Source organism: Sinohyriopsis cumingii, chromosome 17 (genome assembly GCF_028554795.1).
Source record: "Sinohyriopsis cumingii isolate HCF-2022 chromosome 17, ASM2855479v2, whole genome shotgun sequence".
NCBI classification, from domain to species: Eukaryota; Metazoa; Mollusca; class Bivalvia; order Unionida; family Unionidae; genus Sinohyriopsis; species Sinohyriopsis cumingii.
The window spans coordinates 87846539-87869089 of NC_142977.1; the positions used below are offsets into that span (position 1 = coordinate 87846539).

Genomic DNA, 22551 nt, shown 5'->3' on the forward strand with positions numbered 1-22551 from the left:
TCTTTATATATAAAGGTTATAGGCATTATAGGCTGAAAGACAGAATGAATGATAAACCTGTCAACAAAAAATAGCTGACAGTAAGCTATTAGACAGATGGACAGATGAAACTTAAGTTGAGTTTTAAAACAGATCTGAAAAACATCCAAATGTGGCATCCAGTTAATGTAGTACTCGTGCTACAGCTGTTTTGTTGAATACTGGGTAAAATCATAGAGTTGGCATGATCAGGGATGCAGTTGTACATATTGGACTTGAAGCTTTTCTTTCCATAGATGTGTATCTTTTTGTTACTACTTTCTCAAAATGTTGAGACATGGAAATATTTTAAGAACTAACTTTTATTTTATCAATTTTTTTTATAAAGTTCTCTGTCCTAATGCTAAATAGTGAATGCAATTAATGATATTTTTTATTCAGATGATGCCAGCAGGTCTTAACCCATCCTCGCCACCACCAGAGGGAGTTTTTATATCAAGCCTCAAGGTAAACAATGCATTCTGGGATTCCACAAGATCTGTACTGATTCCTCCAAGTTCTGACAGTGGTTCTCATCAGAACATACCCATATTGTGGATCAAGCCAATCATAAAGCAAGAGAACCAGTCTAATCAGCAGATCAAGTATTCCAGTTACCAATGTCCCGTCTACTGCTCTGCTGATCCACATCTCCATGGAGATCACAATGTTGTAGCCTACTTCCCACTACCCACACTGGAAAATCCCACATTATGGCAGCATCAACGAGTGTTCCTGTCCAGTTCTCTTCCAGACACATCACAATGATTTCCACATTTTCCCTAAGGACAGCAGTTTTACCCATATTTCACTGCAAGATAATTCTCTCGGCTGCATTTACAATTAAATGATTTTTGAATTCAGCCCCTTGGATGAACCATATGGCCATTGTTATACTTAAGTGCTGTATAAAAACCCCACTTCTATATGTACGTACATATTCAAGTATGAAAATCTGTATATATATGGACTTTACATTGAAATGGTTATTTGTCATATTGCTAAAATAATATCACGGTTTAAGGAATCTTTTGACATGTGGATAATCCAATGGAATGCACAACTTTGTTTAGAATATAAAACGTACACATTGGTGGAGGAACTATGTGCTGATCAGTCTGTTGTAGACTACACGGGGGGTGGGGGGTTACAGGTGTCTTTTTGTTGTTTTTTTTTTTCTTCCACTGATCAAGTTTTATAGCAAAGATATAATTGTCTGTAGAACAGCTAGTAATATCACCATATCTGTATGCTAATGTAGTGTTCAAACAGAATTTGTCCTTGCAGTTCAGATTGGAACATTCTTATCTCCACATATTACTATGTCTTAATCAGACCCATACTGTTGGATCAACTTCTATTTGCAACATCAATTTTGATTTTCTTTTGACAATTTGAACTATTTATAGAAAACTGATAAGTTTTCAGAACATATCAAAATATCATGTGATGTCCATGAACATGAACTCTTGTTTGTTTAAAATGCAAATGTAATTTACCCCATTTAATTGCAACTAGCATTTGTACAAGCTAACACACACATATATATATATATATATATATATATATATATATATATATATATATATATATATATATGTATGTATGTCCCTGTTGTAAATAGTAATGGAGAGCCTGATGTATGATGCACTACTGCACTTTGGGGATTATTTACTGGCTAGTTATGGCATGTCAGTATCTAATTGTTGATTTTATTACAAGAACTTGTTTGGGTTTGTTTTTTTGTTTTAGACTGCTGATCAAACATTGCCTCATTTATTTACTGCTGTTTATTTTAGATGCATTTTGTTACATATATACTGTGATCTATTTTTCTGGGGCAAGAAAGTACTTAATTTTTAAGGCATTATGCAGATGCACAGATTACTGTATATACATGTACCAACAAACCAAACCACATATATTTATCTAAGTTTTTGTATTTTATAGCTAAATAAAACCTTTTTTTTTGGTGCAACCAATACACTGAAGACACAAATCTCCCTTTTGTCGAGCCCAGCTTTTATTCAGATTGTAAATATAATTTCAAAATAGAGCTTAATAAAAAAACTCCCATTCAGAATGTGGATGCCACAGGAAAGACATGGAAAAACACATGGATGCCAAAGCAACTGCCATGTTGACTTTCACATCACTGGCTCAACAAAATTTACTGGGTAATACCCGACAAGTTGTTTATAATACATGTAATATAACATTCTGTATGTTTTAACTGTCCACATTGCATGGTTTTACATCTTGATCTGTGATAAAGATGTCAGGATATTTTTTGATATCTTTTTTCAAATAAAACTTGATGTATATGAAGTTGTTTTGCTTAAATATGTAATGAAAATATTTTTGTGCAATAGTTTGACCATATCCCGTTTGTAACAAATAGTTTTAAGCTAGTCATCTCTCATGTGAAAAAATTTGTCAGTGACCTACTTTTATATTTGGGAACAAAACTGATAAAAAAAAATTGCACATGAACAAATCTCAGAAACTCACCGGTAAGGTCTTGAAACTTGCTGTGTGCATGGATCTTGTAGACGCGGCTGCAGCTCAGTGATTAACATGCTGGACTTGTGATCAGAAGGGTGTGGATTTGTATCCTGCCCAGGCTAGGTCAGGTTGGCTTTTGTAATTGTCTGAACAAGGAACTTAATGGTTTCTGCATAGCATAATCTTTTATTTGTTGATGTATCATTTAAAACCAATCAAGAAAACAAGGGCTGCCTGCATTAGCTAAAATGGCACCCACAGTTAAGCATCACCCTACCCTCAGGAAACCGACCACCACCAGTTTATCTTAAAAAGCTTTATGTTTACTTAAATAGAATAAAAACCAAACGAACATAATATGCAAAATGCACTCCCCTTCCCCAAACAGCTTATGGCCCATCACCTGCCACTGAACAAAACAAAATAACCTCAAGTTGACACTGATATACTGACAAGAGTACAGTAAACTGCACTGTGTCCCCACTTGTTTAACAGTTCTCTGTGTAGGCACTAATAGGGCATGGTTCACCTTGGGGATTATTTACCTTAACTCAAAAGTCAAGGTATGGGGTCATAAAATTACCATGCAAACACTTATTTTCTTCTTCGACTCATCTTGATTGTGACCTTTAAATCCCAAAAGTAGATTTTTTCACTACCCTAATTACAATTCATCCATAAAGTTTGGTGAAGAAACTCGCTCCTTAAAAAAAAAACTTTTGTGCAACACACCCCCTCCCCAGACACAATGACCATGACTATTTAACCTTCCCAAACCAATAGCCCTCTTCCATTCCTTAAGTGCAAATCCTCCAAACTTTTTTCAAGGATCTAGAACTAAATTTTAACACAAACAAAACTGTGTTACTCAGTGACCTTGACACCAAAATCAAGATAACAGCTTCTTTCTTACCTAACAGTAAAGAAATCCACAAACTTTGGTGAAGATACTGGTCAAGAACTTGAATTGAGCTTTGATCCCAAAATCAGTTAATCATCTTAATCAAGGTTAAAGCCATTCATGTTTGTTCTTTCAGTTACAATGACTTTGACCTTTGAACCCCCAAAATGGATAAGATTCATCACCCCAAATACAAGCCATCCACAAACTTTGTCCAAGTTTTTCATGTAGAATTTTTATTACTGTGCAGAAACGATATTTCTTCATTCAGTCTCAGACATCACGACTTTTTACCATCCAAAGCTTGGTCCACATCTGTGATGTTCAAGTATTATTACTGTACGAAAATATTTTTCCTCTTTCTGTCATTGCCCTTCACCTTTAACTCGAAAATTATATGCATCTTCCGTAGCCAAATTCCAAAACCATTTACAAAGCTTGGTGTAAAAGTCCAGTATTTATCCTCCCCCCGAAACTACATTTTAATATCGGTAATATTTATCCTGCTTCTATTTGCATAGCTGAATTTGTCAGGTGGGAGAAGCAATGATTCTTAAAAGGAATACTCACCTTTAAGTACAGCAGGAAATTGTACTGGATGTACTCACTTTGCCACCTTTTGAAGCAACATGACAACTGAGCGCAGTGAGAAAATGGATTCGCTTTGAGAAGTTAATGAGTGCAAGTAGAAGGATAAAAACTAGTGTGAATGCACCAAAATGCAGCTCTCAATACATTTTCCAAGGAGAAATAAGTTTGATAGGCCCATGAGGTAGCAATGGCTCAAACCTCATGGGCTTTAATTTAATGAAGTTAATTCCCTATCAGTAAGTGATTGCTAAGATCTCTTGATAGTTCATGTAATCCACCTAGACATCATGGAAGCTGAAATGTCAGCCGAGCCTTTAATGGATAGAAAAAGGTGTTTCCTACCCTTATTCTTCTATACAGAGGCTGCCAAGTAAATATGAAGCTCTGACTGGATCTAAAAGTCTGTCTTGGTCATCCCCAGCAGATACAACTAAGACAGCAGATTTCAATCAGAAGTGGAGCAACTGAAGAAGCTGGCTTTTAGCTATTAAACCTGATTGACAAAGGACAGAAACTGACTCCTAATTCCCAATGAACTTGATACAGCCGACTCCTAATTCCCAATGAACTTGATACAGCCATACTCTATGGAGAGTCAAAGTGCTTGCTCCATCATCTTGCAGATGTCAAGGCAAGCAACAAAACCATTTGACAGCAAGATGCTCAATGGAAGCTTCATCCAAAGGTTTATTTAGGCTTGAAAGAACAAGACACAGGTCTCTGCAGTTCAAAATAACTGATCAGGTCTGCCTAGTGAAAATCCTTCCCAATGGCAGAGCCTTGTGAAAATTTAAGGGTGTTGAAAAGGGATGCTTGATAGCCCTTAATGATAGAAACTAAGCCATGTTTTTCTTCAAAAGGAAAAAGGAAAAAAAATCGGCCACTGCACTGATGGAGGGACAGCTAGATTTCCTACTACACCAATTGCAAATATTTTCCATTCGTCATCATATACCTTAGAGGTAGATCTCCTGGACTGGATGATGCACTAGGCAAATTGGCTTGAAAACCTTTCTTTGCAGAGAGTTCGTTTCAGATAAGCCAAGTGCGCAGATGAATAATCTAAGAGATGCCATATAGTAGACAGCTCCTGTGCTGCAACAGAAGAGACCTCCTCTAAGGTAAGGTCCTGGGATGGTCCATCAGCAGATCAAGAAGATAACCATGATCTCTGGGGCCACAGTGGTGGGACCAAAATAAGCTGAGCTGTGGAGTACTCCCTTTCTTAAGGACCTGATGCATCATCCTTTAGGTGGGAAAGCATAAGTGAACAGTTGATTCCACTTCAGGATGAAAGCATCCACTGCCCAGGCTCTCTGGTAAGTGACTGGGGGCACATAATGGGACCACATTGTTCAACTTTGCGGCAAACATGTCCACCTGGGTAATGGAACAGGGAATCTACAACAGATTGGTGGAGATACCACTCTGTAGGAACTATCCTCCACTTCCTTGAAAGACCGTCTGCCAGAATCCCCAGTCCTACATGTTTCTTTAAGCCCTTTACCAATCAACTGTGGGATGAAAATGTAGTCCGGAGAGAGGTGGGGACTCTGCCCAGTACCTATCTCCATACCATATCGATTCTAAAGATAAATACTGGTACCCGATGCCTTGTACCTGGTCACCAGGCAAGGAATCTGCATGTGACTCGGATCTGGTCAGTTGTTGTTGTTGTAGGGTTTAACTCCGTTTTTCAGCACAAGATAGGCTATACATGGCAGCCAGTATTAATGGTGGAGGAAGAATCTGAGAAAACCCAGGAAAGAACCACCGACCCACGAGAAGCTACTGGCAAGCTTTCTCGCATACCAACATAGGCCGAACCCGTGACTCAAACCCACGCAGACAGGTGAAATGGCAGTGATCCATAACAGTGAGCACTTTAGACCACTCGAGGCCTTAGATCTGGTCAGTTCTTCTGAATGGATAAATTTGGATTTCAGTATGCCCTCTTTTATGGGGACTGGACATTGAAGCAACCCAAGGGTCCTTCGGACTGAAAATGGGCTGGGTTGGGGTGGGCCTCATAATTGGCCTTTACCAAGCTGTTGGTCATTAAAGGCTGCTGCTCCCCCCCAACAGGATGCGACTTGCTCTGCCCATTTTTACACAAGAGGGTGCTGCTCCTCCCCAACGGGAGGGCACGACTCGCTCTCTATCCTAGAGGTGATGAGAGGGTGTGACTCACTTCCCACCCATATAATATCAGAGGCAGAAAGTCCCCAAAACTCTGACAGGGATAATGGTACCTTCTACCCATTCCTGGTAGGTACATTGACTATATCCAAGATCCCATATCTCATCCGACTATAAGCTATGAAAAGGACAGCCATCTGTCCTACACCTTGTACAAGATAAGTTGGGGTGTGTCCCATGGAGATTTTTATTAATGGCCACACTTACCATAACTTACTTCCTGTACAAGTAAAACAATGAAAAGGAATAATATTTTAACACAAATATAACAAGAAAAATATATTTTTAAAAAAATGTATTGCTAAATAGACAAGGAAGAAACACAAAAGCTAGTTATAAGAAGTAACCAGAACCGAATTCTGATCAAGATACACTAAGCAAGGAAAGGTTTGCAACCTGCCTTTGGGGGAAGGGGGGGCCAAAGATAGACAAGTCTGAGGAAATGCAAAAGAAAAGGAAGGACAGGAAAAAAGGATAATCTTCTACCAAACCTTACCTTAGAAGTAATATACTGAATACAAAAGAAACAACAAATAATTACTAATGTCCCTTGACACAAATAGACCAATGTACATGTATTACCATGTATAATAAACTCTCGAGAGCTAAATTATATAACCAGCAGTCTTTTGTCTTAAAAATACAAACAACAATCGGCATATATTCCTAAATGTTAATGACAAAATTGGCACATTGTATGAAACTGAATTTCATCATCCTCTAGCAAAAGGCAAAGATTTTCTTAGACGTAAAAACTGAGGAACCATGTAGCATGCTGACCGAAAAATTTATGCAAGGGTCCTTCACACATGCCCAAGGTATGGGGATCTTATTCAGGGGCTTATAGTGTTCTGATCATTTCTGGTTCACTCTAATGGGAGGATGGAATTTACGTTGTTCAGTCAGGTATTTTCTTACCAGAAAGTAAGTAAATACGCAATAGAAGCAGTTAAAAAACTGATATTACAAGTCCGACCACAAACTGCCTAGACTTGAATCTGTTGCCACAAATTGAGCAACAGACCTGGGTCAATGCATTTGTCAGGAGTAATCAGTAGAAGAAAAACAGACCCTGATCTGCGAGTACTTTGTCCAATGGAAGATAAGGTTCTATGTTTTTAGCTGGACACCACTTGTATGCAAGTATATATGGAAGACAATCACAGTAACAGTGAGTAAACGTTCAACAAGAGGAAAGACAGAATAAAAAAAGCATTTTCTTTGTTTATTCCACAAATGATTTTTTTTCTCCCCACAAGACACATTCTGAACAGAGACTAAGTATCAAACACTTATTTCAAGTTTACATGTCTCAAACTGCTCAATAAAATGATGATAATGACAGAATTTTCCATACCAAATATATGGCTCAGTGATTACATATTTAGTATTATTTCTGGACATTGGTAATGGAAGTAAAATGTATCAAGCAAAAATAAAGAGTATCTCTTCATATGAAAACAATATGGAAAAGTAAAAATATAAAATCCTGCAATATCAATCTTTCCAACAGGACATAAACTTAAGATGAATATCTGTTCTCCTAACTTAATAATGTAACATATTCAACTTGAGGTTCCCCTAAAATTTTTAACTAAATCTCTATGCTTTTGCCCATATAAAATGCTAAAATGTAAAAATTTTCTTCAATTAATAATCATTGTAAATATTTATGACGATCAAATACTCCGAAGTATGCCTGGAGTAAAAAGGATCTTGAAAAAAGCGATACATTTTAAATTCTACACGTTAAACACACAGGTATATCAAACATAAAATATTGTAAAGAAATGTCAAGCAAATTCTCAGTTAATTTGTTTCTCTTTTGAAGATAAATGTTTCAAAGACCTGAATGTTTTTTTCAGGCAATGAGCTTCAGAGGAGGTCCATTAGCTTTGTCAAAATATATTATGTCTATTACTTGCACTGGACAGAAAATTACACCTTTCTGCTCATTAATTCCAATGTATTGAAATATCCCAACATTTTAAAAAATATTGCCTGAAAAATGTTCAACAAGACAAATAACTACCATTAGATTAAATATATCCTTAACAAGTTTCCCTCAAGGAATAGCAAGGTACAACTTGAAAATCAAATTTTTCAACTTAAATTTGCCATGTATACCTAATTGATTAACAATTTATAAATCCAGACAACTACTGAAAGTGGAATTTAAATTGTAACACCAAAGAGTGAGCTGGTATCCATAGCACAAAAATGTTTCCACTTGGAAGTAAAAATGCATGTAAATATTAAATATATTTCAAGGAAAATTTGAAAGGTACTCATAAAATTCTTCAGAGAATATACACATAGATTTAATGGAGTAAAATTCTTGACATTTAAGAGCAAAAATCTTTGGGAAAAAAATACAGCCTCAAGTTGAACAATTATATTAGAACCATTAGGCACACAACAAAGTCTGGTGTATCCCCTCACCCCCACCCAAGTTTCATAAATGCATTTCTGTACAGATTCAAGCTAGTTCAAATACAATAAGATTCGTCTTAACTTTGAGTTGTGGACTGATGATGTGATATGTTTAAAGATTCTCTGCAGATAAAAACTTCAAAGTTGGCAACCTAGGCAAAATACCAACATTATCAACAGAGAACAGATCACACTGATCAAGTGACAGGTAACAAGGTTCAAGGCAACTCCAAATATTTTTACCAGTTTCATTTGTCAATAGTTTTTGCGCAAATGAACTTTATGCCAAATCTAAAAAGTAATGAATTCATTACAACTTGATAGTGTTCTAAAACTGATATTCAAACCAAGTCACAAGTTTCAAATTTGAAATGTTTAATATATTTCATGCATATCTGATCAGGTTATCTAAGTTTACAAAATATGATGCATTTCAATTAAATTTGTCTTAAAGTTATTTGTCTAACCAGGTCATCTTTTACTTGACAGACTTAACTGGTTTTTAGTCAACAAAGTTTTTAGTCTGTAACAACGAGTCATAGTGCTCGAGTGCCAGGTGTGGTATGTCCTTGGGGAAGGCACTTGCCTCTATTTGCCTTGGTTGGCACAACATAACCTTCCAAGTGTTGTTGTACCATAAAATAGATTTTTGTAATTATTTTTTTTTTAAACAAAAAAATATTTGAAAAAAAAAATATAAAGGAAACTACTGTAATGGTCTGAAAATCAAATTGTTATCTACATACAAAACAAATGTGCCTGTAAAATCCCTGATCTACCTATAGAGGTTTTTGGTAACAAAAGTTTTTGTCAAAAATGTATTAAACAACAATAAATAAATTGCTTTGATGGCATAAAAAACCTAAACACATAATCTATAAATACAAAAATGCAATCTTTCCAACATGCTTCTTTTGAATGAGAGAATGAACGGACCAAAGTCATGTAACCAACTGCAAATTGAGGCAATTAAGATGGTAAAAAAATTTTCATATGATGTATTTCAAGAAACTTCTCAAAGGAATACAGGCAAATTGTGACCAAGAAAATCATCTTTAATAAAATGTTTAGTATAAACATGGTAAAAAAGAAATCACCACTCCTTGCTTTTGGTATGATGTAATCAACTACTGGTTATTCACCTTAGATGAACTTTACAAAAACATGAGCAGTATCATTTTGTCAATATAATCTATTCAACACAAATGATGCATCTACATTATTCCTTAAATCACACCCAGTATACCTACTTGCTGCAAGAAGGGTACTAAAGAATCCGTAAAAAGAACGAACCTCAACAGACAATCAAATATACAACCTACAACAAGGTTTTCATCTTGGTTGTTATAATGTACTTTTTACACTCCATAACTATCCAATTTTTTTAATGTTACAATCTGACATAACAGACCTCACACACCAATCAAGGATCATGTTCTGGAATTTCCAATCTGGTCATTTATAGCAGCCTATCAGACAAAACCTTACATTTTTTGTTAAGGAGAGTTACTAATAATCACAATGTGTTCCTAAGATCATTTTGTTGAAAGCTATAATCTGAGTGGTGAATAGATGTCAAAAGAGTGTGGCTAATGATTACCTATCAGACCTATTTATGGTACTACAGGAGTCTTCAAGCATTGTCAGAACCCTCACAGTAATGGTATTTTAAACAAGCAGGCATCCTGGGTGTCTTCATGTTCTTTCAATAAAATCTTGTAAATTAAACAACATCTCATTATAACAGCAAGAATTTCATTATTTTTCATGGGGCAAGGGGACAGAAAATGAGTCCTACCCAAAAATGTCTACAACAATCATACTTGGATATGCTGAATTACAAACATTCTATGTACAATGAGCAAGATCTAGTTTCACTTTATTATGTACAAGAAACATCATCATAACCGCATCTTTATATAAAGAACAAGCCCATCAATCTAACTTTACAAATCTGATTAATATTTCCCCGTTTTGTCGTGTTTTTTTTGTTGAAAAGCAGCAAGGGGCAAAAATTTATTTGACTGCTCAACTCTGATATTCAAAGGATTTTTTTTATATATAGATACAGCAATGAAGCATTTACAATATTAGACTCCTTAATTAAACTGGTACTAGATAATGGATATTGAACAAAAACTGATTTAAGATGTTCAATATATTCAGTAACACAACCTACTTTTTTAATATCTTTAATGGAAAGGGGCTTGGCTTTTCTTAGAAGTAGGCATACTAGAAAAATTACCAGTATGTTTGAACCTTTTATTATGCCAAGTTTCAAACTTTTTGCTATCATTAACTATCAGGAATCATTTACTGATAAAAATCAACAAGCCACTCTTCAAGATATAACCTGCCTTTGAAAAGTTTTTATGCAAGAAAATAGGTAAACCCTGAAAAGGGATATACTAAAACATACTTGTTTCAAACTCAATATCTGCAGCCCCTTGCCACTTTTACTTTTTCAGGTTCTGTACAAGATGGGTTCTCAACAGCACTATTACAAGAAAATAATACTAAAGTATCAAGCAATCATACATTTACAATTATGTCCCAACAAATAGCAACATACAAATGACAATAGATCCACTCTGTACATTTGCTCACATGTGCATGGACATTTAACATTATACACAACATATCCAAGACAACAATATCAAATATGTATATACACAGTTTATATCCCAAACGAGAAAAAAATCAATGATAACAAAGATGACATGGAGACCCAACTGCAGTCACATGTTTGTAGAATCCTCTGTCATTCAGTGTCATACATGACTGACCATCTTGCAAATGATTCTATGGATAGAAATATCAATGTTACACTTAAATTTATCAAAATCTGAACTGAATTGGAAAATATAATTTCTCTGAGACAGGGAGACAATTTTTCAAACCAAACTATCTTAACAGCATCAAAACATTATTTCTGATGAATATGAAATTCACTTTCCTAAAGTATGCTTCAATGTATTGTCCTGTCAACTTTGAAGTCTTATTAACTAGCACTAATATAGTCTCTTCCAGGACAAAATCATTGGTCAATACTTAAAAAACTCTTCTAATCAGACTTGGGGTCCACTATGGTTAACCTGTCCAGTACCAACATGCTTACAAAGCGGAAAAAACAAAAACAAGATATTTCTATACACATGAAAATGACATAAAAGGCATAGACACTTTCAAGATTATTTTATACAAGAAATATAGACATATGCTAGAGATAAAATTGTCACAAGTTTTGCAAGCAAAAATGCACATAAGATTTCTTAAGCAAAAAGTTATTAGTTAAAAGTCAGTAGAACATGCATTCAAAGCACTAGCACAAAACTAATATTTTGGACTATAACAAAATATAAGGCACATCTTACACAACATTTAGTTATGTATGTCTTGTACAAAATTTGCACAGCCAGTCAAGCAATCATTTTTCATGCAGCGAGGTTGCCATTCCGGGTTACTGCATGGCATCAGAAGTAGATGAAGAAGCATGCGGATTGACTTTAGCTGGCACTCCCTCTAGCAGAGCATCAGTGGGGCAAGGAATGAAAGCAACCTGCCCATTGTGAAAAGACTTTGGTGGCATCATGACGCACTGAACTTTGTGGCCATGTTTGACAAGGAATGTGGGAGTACTGTATGATTGCCTTGGAATGGTTGCAATTGCAGTCGGAGGTGGATTGACAGTTTTCTTGTAAGACACAATACTTGCAGAGGCATGCTTATTGCTTGGCATGGAGGCCACCACTACAGATGAAGTGGTGGTGGTGGAAACAGTGGGTTGATAAGCAGCAACTTGGTTTTGGGGAGTGATGGCAGAAATCAGGGAGGTAGCAGCAGCAATGGTGTTGGAGGAAGTGGAGGTAGAAGTGGTGGAAGCAGCAGCAGCTGTTGTTGCATTAGCCATCACATTCGGGTCTTGTATAATATAACCATGTTCAGTGACATAAATGGGATTGGCTGGCTGTATATTTTGATCCATAGGGACCAGACTGCCCTGAAACAAAGTTAACCCCTACAAAATTAAGCAAATCAAACAATATATTCAATGCATAATTTGAGTAAAAACTGCATGCATATTTTGCAACATGGAAGAAGTTATACTGGCTTTTTTGGAGATAATAATACGACTATAGCTTCTTTATACTCCAGACCAATAATCAAAATATTACAAAACCTCTGAATGTTAGTATTTTTCACCCGAAATGCATGTCTGGCAAACAAGAACATAAAGCATATATGAGCAATATTAAACGACAGATCAATTCACAAACCTATTTTTCCAGCTCAACAACTTAAATTAAGCAACTGTATAACAGTTGCATTTTATCACACACCCCAACCAGCATCACCAATTCAAGCTACAAAATTTTATACAACTTGAAATTATGGGTGTTTAACCAAAGTTTTGGGGACTTCAGACTATTTTATTTCAATATTTAGAATATGTATCCTAACAATAAATTTAACTGGTCTTTATTGGTCTGGTTTTGGAATGAAGTGGTGAAATACGAGTCGAGAAAAACAATTCCCTCTGAGACTTTAGTTCTAATGACCAAAAAGAATGTCCAGAAAGATACAAAAAGTCTGTTCTGCCCTTCTTTTCTATTCAGCTGCCAAGTAATGAAAGCCATATTGCAAAACTCCAATATATCAAATCTGGTCACACAAAAAAAACATTTTCTTGCATATTTAGTTAACTTCAAATATAAACAAGGCAAATGCAATACAAAATTTTGTCATGGCCTTGCACATTGAACCTGATATCATGGACCACTGCAATCCTGTGACAAGGGTACATGTATACCAGCACCCACATGCCAAATTCAATTAAAACCAAACTCAATTGGTATCAATTAAGATACTGTTTAGATGTATCCACAAACCAAATCTGATCAAATTCCTTTCATATTTGTACATATTATCATGCTCAAAAAAGATACTGCCAATAAAAACTAGAATAGAGAAATATGACCTTAAGCTAATAATCTGAGGGCTTGCAATCATATATTGGAATGCAACTAAATATAAAATCTGGCCAAAATATGTTTGTACATGTTAAAGTTTGTTTTAAAACCTCAATGAATTTTTTTTTTTTAAAATATGTAGTGACCTCTGACTTGATCCCAGGATGAACAAAGTCTGGTGTTCAAACTCCTTCACAAAGTGTTGGTCAGATCTGCATGATTTTCATCCAAAACCAATTATTTATTGCAAGAAGTATAGTGAAACCCAATGAGAAGTACTGATAAGAAAAGACGTCACAGAAGCTAGATCCAGACCATTTCCATTCAGAACCTGCTATATCACACTTCAGTATTTTCGTACAGAAAAAAAAATGCAAGCAGTGGCTATAACAAACAAGATGGCCATAAAAGAAACCCTTCTGGAGATTCGGTCAGCATCATTTTAATATAGGACAAACTGCATATTGCAAGCCAATCTTGGATACAAAACTACACAAATATTTTCTTAATTACCATTGTTTTGGCAACATTGGAGATAATATAAATATTTTTATTTAGACCAACTATAATAATGCAAAACTGTTCCAGCGCATACCTGCATGCTATTATTACTACCTGCTCAGGACAGGTTTGCTCTATGGAGAAGTTATTGTACGTCAGCCGGCACCATTGTGATTTATGCCCAGAAAGATGTCATTTGAACAACATAAGCAGTCTTCTGATGGAAACGCTATGTCGTTGAGACCTTCCATTCAGGAGGAATAGCAATTTCAAGAATTTCATGATGGCCCCTATCAGCCGTATCAGATTTTCAAGCAGCACCATTTCCATTTCAGACTAACTAGATGTCACAAACTGTCTTTAAGTTGATATTACCATCCACTGCAGACAAATAGCAGTAACTAGATTTCAAGATGACTAACAAAGGCAATATTGGATGAATGGTACTATTTTCATTTAGGATCATAGGATGAATGCTAGTAAAGTTGCAAGGCAATCCTCAAAGTAGTTCAGGAATAGAGATAACTAACTTGTGCTAACATAGATGGATGACAGACCATTACTGTATCAATAGTAGGTGGCAAAAAAAGCATCAAAAAGAAGAAGGAAAAAAAAAAAAAAAGGTAAAACCCAATGCTGTTACATACATCGATTCAAGAGGAGTAACCATAACAAGACAGCCACAATATTGGGTACACGAGTTGCACTATTTTCATTTAGCACCAATTTGATATCATATGAAGAAGTCATTTGGTGACATCAATAATAATCATTGTTCATTGGGAGAAACTTTAACATTTCCAAGACTGCTGCCACAGAGAGATCAGCACCATTTTCTTTTAGGATAAACTTTAGACATCACATGAAGTCTTCTGGTAATATGACTTTCTATTCAGGACTAGTGGGGACAAGATTTAGAAGATTGCTGCTGTGGTGGCCATAATGAACTTAGGTCAGTACCATTTTCATTTGGGACTAAACAGATATTATAAAATGTCTCTTAGTGAAAATGACCACGATGATATCACCATCCAATCAGTAGAAGTAGCTGTGACCACCATACTGGATGTCATAGCAACACCTTTTCCATATAAGACCACTAGACCATGGGCTGAAGGTGTTTGTCAAATTTGACAATCCTCAAAGTAGTTTAGGAGGAGAAACAATAATTTGTGCTAATGGACTAATCAACAACAGATGATGGACCATCCTTTAAGCTCTCGTGCATCATGAACAGTAGAGCTAAACAATCAAATTTTTATGGTTTTCAAATTGAATATCATTAAAAAAAACAAATGAATCCAAATAAAAACAGAAATAATGGATGTATTTGCATGCAGAAAGCAGCGATATAAACAATAAACAATGTATTTGCCGGTAGACACTATATATGCTAAAAACCCAGAGTACAGTTGTTATTAATCTTTCCGAGATTGGTCATCTTGAAAACAAAGGCAATTTATACAGAGAAACCAACAACATCAATAGAAAAAGCTAATCACTGTGATCAAGTTCTCAAATGAGAGGTATATTTGTAAAAGGGATCATGTACTAAAAGGATTTTAAACTCGCTTACAGTCTGAGCATGACATTTTCATAGTTTGGACCCATTTTAGGATCAAGAATGGGCCAAGTGTGTTTTTTTTATTTTTATAAGGTTGTTTCTCCACCTCACATTCTTGACTGCATAAGTGTTGTGGACATGTGTACTGTGTCAAGAAAAGTCATGACAGGGACAAGTATATTTTGCAAATAGCTCAACCCAAGGGCAAGTGCTAAAACAATTTTCCCCTGATGCCAATGAGTAACGAGAATAATAGTAACAAACTGCTTACAGACCATGGCATAGAACCGTCACACAAGCAAACACAAGTAGGACTGTTACTTCTTTAAACTACAGTGTTGAAGCTATCACCAATACCTTTCAGCAATAAGAAAGTTTTCAAGCTGGCAACCACAGTGGTAATATATATAGGATGTAAGATTTGTATCATTTTAATTTATGACCAATTGGATATAATCACAAGTCTTTTGTTGAATACCACACATTTATATGACCATTCTTCTGTAGTAGCAGTAAGATTGTCAAGATGGCCACCATGTTTGGCATATTGGATAATGGTAGGCACCATTTTCATTCATCACCAGCTAGACACCACAAGAAATCTTCTGATGAAAATTCCATGTCAATATGACTTTCCATTTAAGAAAAGCAACACAAAAAACCCCATCCTCCAAATAGTAGGAGGAGTAACAACAAATCTGTGCCAACAGACTGACAGACAACAGGCAACAGGCCATCTCCAGAAGCTCTTCTGGCTTGCAACAAGCAGAGACAAAACTATATAATGAAAGAAGGATCACTTAGGAGAGAATTTCATGGAAAATGCATGTAATGATGGAGTTCAATGAATTGACAGTTAACTGGTTTTAGATATTTTCACGGAAAATGCAGACTTGTAAAATTATAGATGTCTTAAACAAATGATTTATCTGAAGTTTAAGATATGTTGCAAATAAAAGTTTTCAGCTTCTGTAAAACGACTACTTTTATAATGAAAAGATTACAATCCTTTCTTGTTATTTTTTGGATAAGCAGGACAGAAAATAATCTTCTGAAGTTGTATTGACCACCAACAATGCTAAAAGTATATATAATTTAACAATTGTTTACAAGCAAATATTGTAGATATCTGCATACAAGGTTTCTTTTAAATAAGATTTCAAGTACAGAATTATCGTTTATTATATAGTAAAAAGCAAAGCTTGATTAAAAGATACAAAAAGATCAATATAAGAGGACAATTTACATCGTGCCTACTCCAGAAAATGTTCCCAAATAGGTTTTATTAAACAAACTGTTAGCTGGGGCAGATGATAAGAATGTTTGTCAAGTAAAAATGCATATATAACATGCTACAATTATCCCATGCTATATTATTCATTCAAAATGTATTCAAGTAATGTAGCAACAGCATATGGTAGTAATCAGAAAATGGGTAAAATTCATAACGAGAATAGCAACGACTATTCAACCATAGGAACATCTATTGAACTATTGCAAAGAGTATGAAACTAAGCTAATAAACCATGTGTAAAGAACAGGAACAATGTTATCTTCTGAGCTAACAGTGGTGAAAAAAAAACAAAGAGTTAAAATGTGAAATGGAACAAAGACTACACTAAAAGTGACAAACCAGTGTGGTCTATTTTGAAACCTCCCCAAGTCTGATTACAGCAACATTTGAAACCTGTAAGAATTGGTGCATATTAAATAATGTTAACTATGGTTACTATCTGGTAGTATTTGGAAACATGCAAAACAGCGAGTCTGCATGCATTGCACATGCATACCATTTAGAGCATCTCCGCAACAGTCAATTTTTCTCCATGACACCTGGAAAAGGTCTTAAATATAACAAGAGTCCCTCAAAGGAACTGAAACAGTCCCTCAAAGGGACTGCAGCTCTACTGGTCCAAAGGAAAGTGAAGGCATGTACAAGATCATTCCTTGTTCTTGTTTTCTTTTAAATTACAAAGTGTTGAAATCTCATATTTTTTATGAACACCAACATATCAAAATTGTAAGAAAAATATTTTATTTCATGCTTAAGGGATATGTTCAGTATGAAACAGTGCAATACAACATTATTTGTTTTGAACTTGAACCCAATATCACTGTTAGAAGATTACTGAACTTTTCTCAGACCCACGTGCAAATGTTTGATAAATATGTAAATACAGATTGGAAAGAAACAACCTGAACCAACATCAAGCTATATTCAGCTATATCCACAAACTTGTTATGCTTACAATCCAGTACATCTAAAGTTCCGAGTGAAAACATTTAACCTGAAAAACTGTATAGCAGAATGCAGATATGTTGATCAGGATGCAACAAAATACAGAGTCAAGTCAAAATTCATTTGAATAATCCAAATCAGTGTGTTCATTTTGTTCAATGAAGTGTTAGAATGTTAGCAATGACTCGTACTTGACCAAGGTCAATCAGGTCTGGTTTTCAACCTCCTGCACAAAAGTGTGCTTGTGTAGGTAGTCCAATCTGCATCATCTACTTTCAGAATTAAATACATATTACAAGAAGTGGTTAAGTGAAAGCTGATTATGTTGCCACCATATGTGCAAAAAGAATAATGGTAACAACATTTCCAAGATGACAATTATGGCCCTTTAATAGAGGTCAGTTCAGCACCCTTTTCAAACAGAACCAACTATGTATTGCTAAAACAGTTTGGTAATGAAACCTAATGTCAATGCAATCATCTGTCCAGGAAAAGTTGGCATATCAAGAATTTCAAGATGCCATCAAGGCAGCCAGATTCAATATTTGATGGACATTATCTTAATACATGAGAATTATCAGAGCTGTTATTGCTAAAATAGTTAAAATAAAAGAACACTGATTTGGCAAACCATCATTCTCACATATAGCTGTAGCAAACTTTTTTCACATTTTTAAAGTTCACATGGGAATCGTCAAGGACCAACTACACAGTACACAGTGAAAAGTGTTTAAGTAGCAATCCCATACTGATACAACCATAACTGACAAGATTTTCAAATTGTTTCTATGGCCAGCATGCTGGAGGACTTCTCAGCATTTTTCCATTTAGGAGCAATACATTATCACAAGAAGTATTTTTATGAAAACCCAACACAAATGGTGGTATGAAGCTCAACCACCATTTTTATTTAAGATGTCCAAGAGAAATCTTTATCTCAGTGTGCTCATCTGTTCAGGAGAAGAAGCAAAAGCAAGAGTTCCTATGCTGCCACCAAGTTTGCCATGGTGGATGCCAGCTCAACACAATTTTCATTAGTACCACCTAGACCTCATAAAACACTTTTTTGGTAAAAACCTTGTATTGAAATCATATAATTCAATCAGTCAGGTTAAGAGGTGATGCACTGTCAAGATTTACTGGCTATGCAAGCAGCACCATGTTTTTTTTACTTCATGCCAACAAGGCCTTTCTATGAAAGAATGTATAAAGTTTCCCAGCAATCCTCTTGGTTGTTCTGAGGCAAGTTAAACATGTGCTAACATACAGACAACAGATGGCAGGCCACTGCACAAGCTCTTTTGTCTATGACAGATTTCTTAACCACTTTTAGTAATATTACGCAACAAAATACTCAGAGCAGAAAGTGACACTGCTTGTCAAAGATTAAAGCCCTCTTCCTTAAATTAAAAATAAACAAGTAAAAACAAAAACAAAAAAGGTGATTCCAGTAAAAGATGATGCTAATGTATTACTAACTACTTGCTATTGATTTGTATTGCACATAAGTCACAATAAATGATTTATATTGCATTACCAGCACAACCTAATTTGTGATTATCAAAGTTAAAACTAGCACCCATGATCATGAAACAGGACTAACTCAAAATTTTAACTAAGATATTCAGAACTGTTTAAGGCTGCATGTGTACATTTTAACAAGGATTTGTACGAGTTACACTGGTTATTTAAAATGTTGAGGAAAGTTTTCCAACAGTGAGGCCAGGTAGCAAGACCTTAACTCGAACAATCCACACTGAGGTAAAATGCTTGAAAAGACTGTTTCAAACATGCTGTAATGAAAGCCCCAACAAAATATGACTCTTAAAAATTCTTTAACGTCAAACACTTCAATAGCTTTATAACAAGTCTGTTATAAAGATAGTTCAAGGTGTGTAATATCTCCAAATCACTCAATAACAAAACATACCATGTATCTACACATGCACACCAACATACAAAATAGCTGAACACCGAGACATTTCACAATGTGTACATTCAACTCTTGAGAAAGTTCACAGAGCATGAGCAACAACTTCTAAATCCTATTTACAAATTGTAAAACTTAGCTCCTCTTGTGTGAAAACAACTAGTTGCTTACAATTATTTAACTCTTATTTTTAGGATTTTAAGTTTCAAATCATTCAAAAGATAGTATTTCAACAATATTGGCGGAAGCTGTTAAATCTAAAATGAACTTAATTGAGGAACTCGAATTATTAATCTATTAGAGTTTCTTTAGTGGCACATTGCACATGCATTAAAAAATAAATAACAAAATAGCTGAAAAACAAAGAAAGACTCAGAAATGTAAAGTTAGTATGTTTTCAACATACAGTGGTTCTTAGCTATTACTCAAGAGTACCAGTCTAAGAATTGTTTGCTTTTGCGGGATATCTGTTGGAACAATGTGATATTTGTGAATTGGGCTGGATCAACAGACAATCTTTAACAAATGAATAGGAAGTTCTCAATTATCAAATACTTCAGTCAAGGATATCAACAAAAAATGTTGACCAAATGTACCGGTATATCACGAAAAGTGTTTCATATATTGTAACCATGAGTTTGCCCCAAAGGTCATGATCACAGCAATGGGAAAGAGTAATTCTGCGACTTGTAGCCTTGTCCGAGTACAACTTTTGAACCACTTCTGATATTTAAATTAAACTCAAGTCAGTTATATATCTTGTATAGCAGATGTATACGGTAGCCAACACCCCCCCCCCTTGTGGTCAAGGTCATGACAAGATGTGAAGTTATGTGATATATTTGTCTGCAATGCAACTTTAGGAACTATTCAAGACATTTTGAAACATTTTTCAAAAAAGCTATTATGACCACAGCCACATGACCCTGCCACAAGCTAACAGTTTTTAAAAAAATGCAATTTGCACCCTGAATCCTTATCAAAGAGTAAAAACATTTGGTCTACTGACTATATTTTAATGAACTTTGCCTAAGCATATAAAATGAATAGATGAGGTGACACGTCATCGAAAAAGTCACAGCAAGGGAAAAAATAATTCTGCGACTTGCATACTTGTCCCGAGTATAAACTTTTGAACCACTGAAGATATTACAATGAAACTTAGCCAATTATATATCATGTATAGATGATGTGTCGCATACCATAGCCACGCCACCCTGCCTCAAGGTGAAGGTCACAGCAAGGGACAATGTAACTCTGACTTGTATCCTTTTCCGGGGTATAACTTTTGAACCACTGAAGATATTTTAAAGAAACTTTAACCAGTTGAATATCATGACTACACAGTACATCAAATACCATAGCCATGTTTACTGCCTCAAGGTCAAGGTCATGGCAATGAAAATACAAATTGGTGACCTCTATCCACTTATTGGTACAACTTTTGAACCAATGAGGATATTTTAATGAAGCATTAACCTCCTATATAACAAAGGTATCTTGCATATTCAGTCACATCTCCTGCCCTCAAGGTCAAGGTTACAACAAGGGATACGGCAAGTCAGTGGCCCATTTCATTTTCCAGGTTGTCACTCCCTAACCCCATACAGATATTTTGACCATATAATGGTCCACACCACATCATAAAACAGTGACGTCTCTAACTAAAAGGCTATATATTTTAGAAGAGAAATGGTCACAAGATGGGCTTATCATGTGAGGTTTGTGGTAATCTTTTATACTGTTTGTTATTTCAAAAGTTTGAGGTTTTTTTCTTCGAATTTTTAACAATTTTTCTGTAACATCAAAATCTGTTAATACAAGATTCAAACTGAAATTGACTACTTTGCTTAAATAATCTTTTGGATTGGACAAAATTTCAAACCAAAACAGACTCTGCAAAATGATATACAATCAAGTTGTATGGAAAATTTAACGCTAGTTTTATGGAAAAATTTTTGTGACAATATATTTTTAAAAAAATTCAAATTACAGTACTTCACCCTTTGAGAACTGCACAGAATGCATTCTGAACTTAAAAGGGAAAAAGGTTGAAATAATGGTAAAAAGTAATTTGCAGTAGTTTGTAACCAATACATGCATCTTTTAAAACTAAGTATTTTTTCATTACATACTAAGATTATGCAGCACAAACAACTGATGTACAAATGAGGTATAATAAAACAATTATGATATTTAGTCCTAAAATAAATAATGATGATAATAATACATAAGCAATGTATAAATTAAAGTCATAAATGTACAACTTGATACAAAGAAAAATTCTGAACACCTTCAGAGTAATAGTTATTTCCATGATGAAGTACAGCATATATCAAGATAAAATCATATGCAATATTATATACATTCACTCCACACCTCCAAACATTCTAGATAAAAAGAGATGAAGCTGAACAAAATTCCTTATTTACAACATAACCAAGTACTGGCGTGGGCAACTTTCTTTTCAATTGATTTAAAGGTACTTTTTTTTCTAAATATAATAAAGCAGGTTTGGATAATAAAGGCAGACCTGACAACCCCAATAAGACCTTTTCAGTAAGGCAGTCTGTACGTTTCCAAGAACCCGGACCAATTTTCAAAAAGACCTAACAAAATATAAAGTCTTCTCTTGTTGTCTTGAAAAACGTGCACGAGAGGAGTTCTTAAGTGTGACTGATGCAGTAAAAATTAATGACC

General features: G+C 35.1%; 2 protein-coding genes across 11 annotated transcripts in view; one reads left to right on the top strand and one right to left on the bottom strand.

Annotated features, from left to right (window-relative positions):
- The window catches only part of LOC149779382 (dynein heavy chain domain-containing protein 1-like), a 457419-nt gene extending 455073 nt beyond the window's left edge, over positions 1-2346 (top strand). For all 3 annotated transcript variants that reach the window (XM_089940014.1, XM_089940015.1, XM_089940016.1), the window contains one exon: positions 421-2346. In XM_089940014.1, coding sequence (XP_089796140.1) covers positions 421-786 — 366 coding nt within the window. In that variant the 3' untranslated portion in view covers positions 787-2346. The remainder of the gene's footprint in view (positions 1-420) is intronic.
- The window catches only part of LOC149779383 (protein boule-like), a 207236-nt gene that overhangs the window by 106280 nt on the left and 78405 nt on the right, over positions 1-22551 (bottom strand). Inside the window, exons 11-13 of one of the 8 annotated variants that reach the window (XM_089940019.1) lie at positions 21054-21147; positions 17316-17369; positions 12447-12647 (exon numbers count right to left, since the gene is read on the bottom strand). The exons of 1 other annotated variant lie outside the window; for it this stretch is intronic. In XM_089940019.1, the coding sequence (XP_089796145.1) occupies positions 12589-12647; positions 17316-17369; positions 21054-21147 (207 nt within the window). In that variant the 3' untranslated portion in view covers positions 12447-12588. Of the gene's footprint in view, positions 1-7426; positions 12666-17315; positions 17370-21053; positions 21148-22551 lie in introns of those variants that run through there. 6 more of the 8 variants (XM_089940021.1, XM_089940020.1, XM_089940023.1 and 3 more) reach the window with 6 other exon arrangements.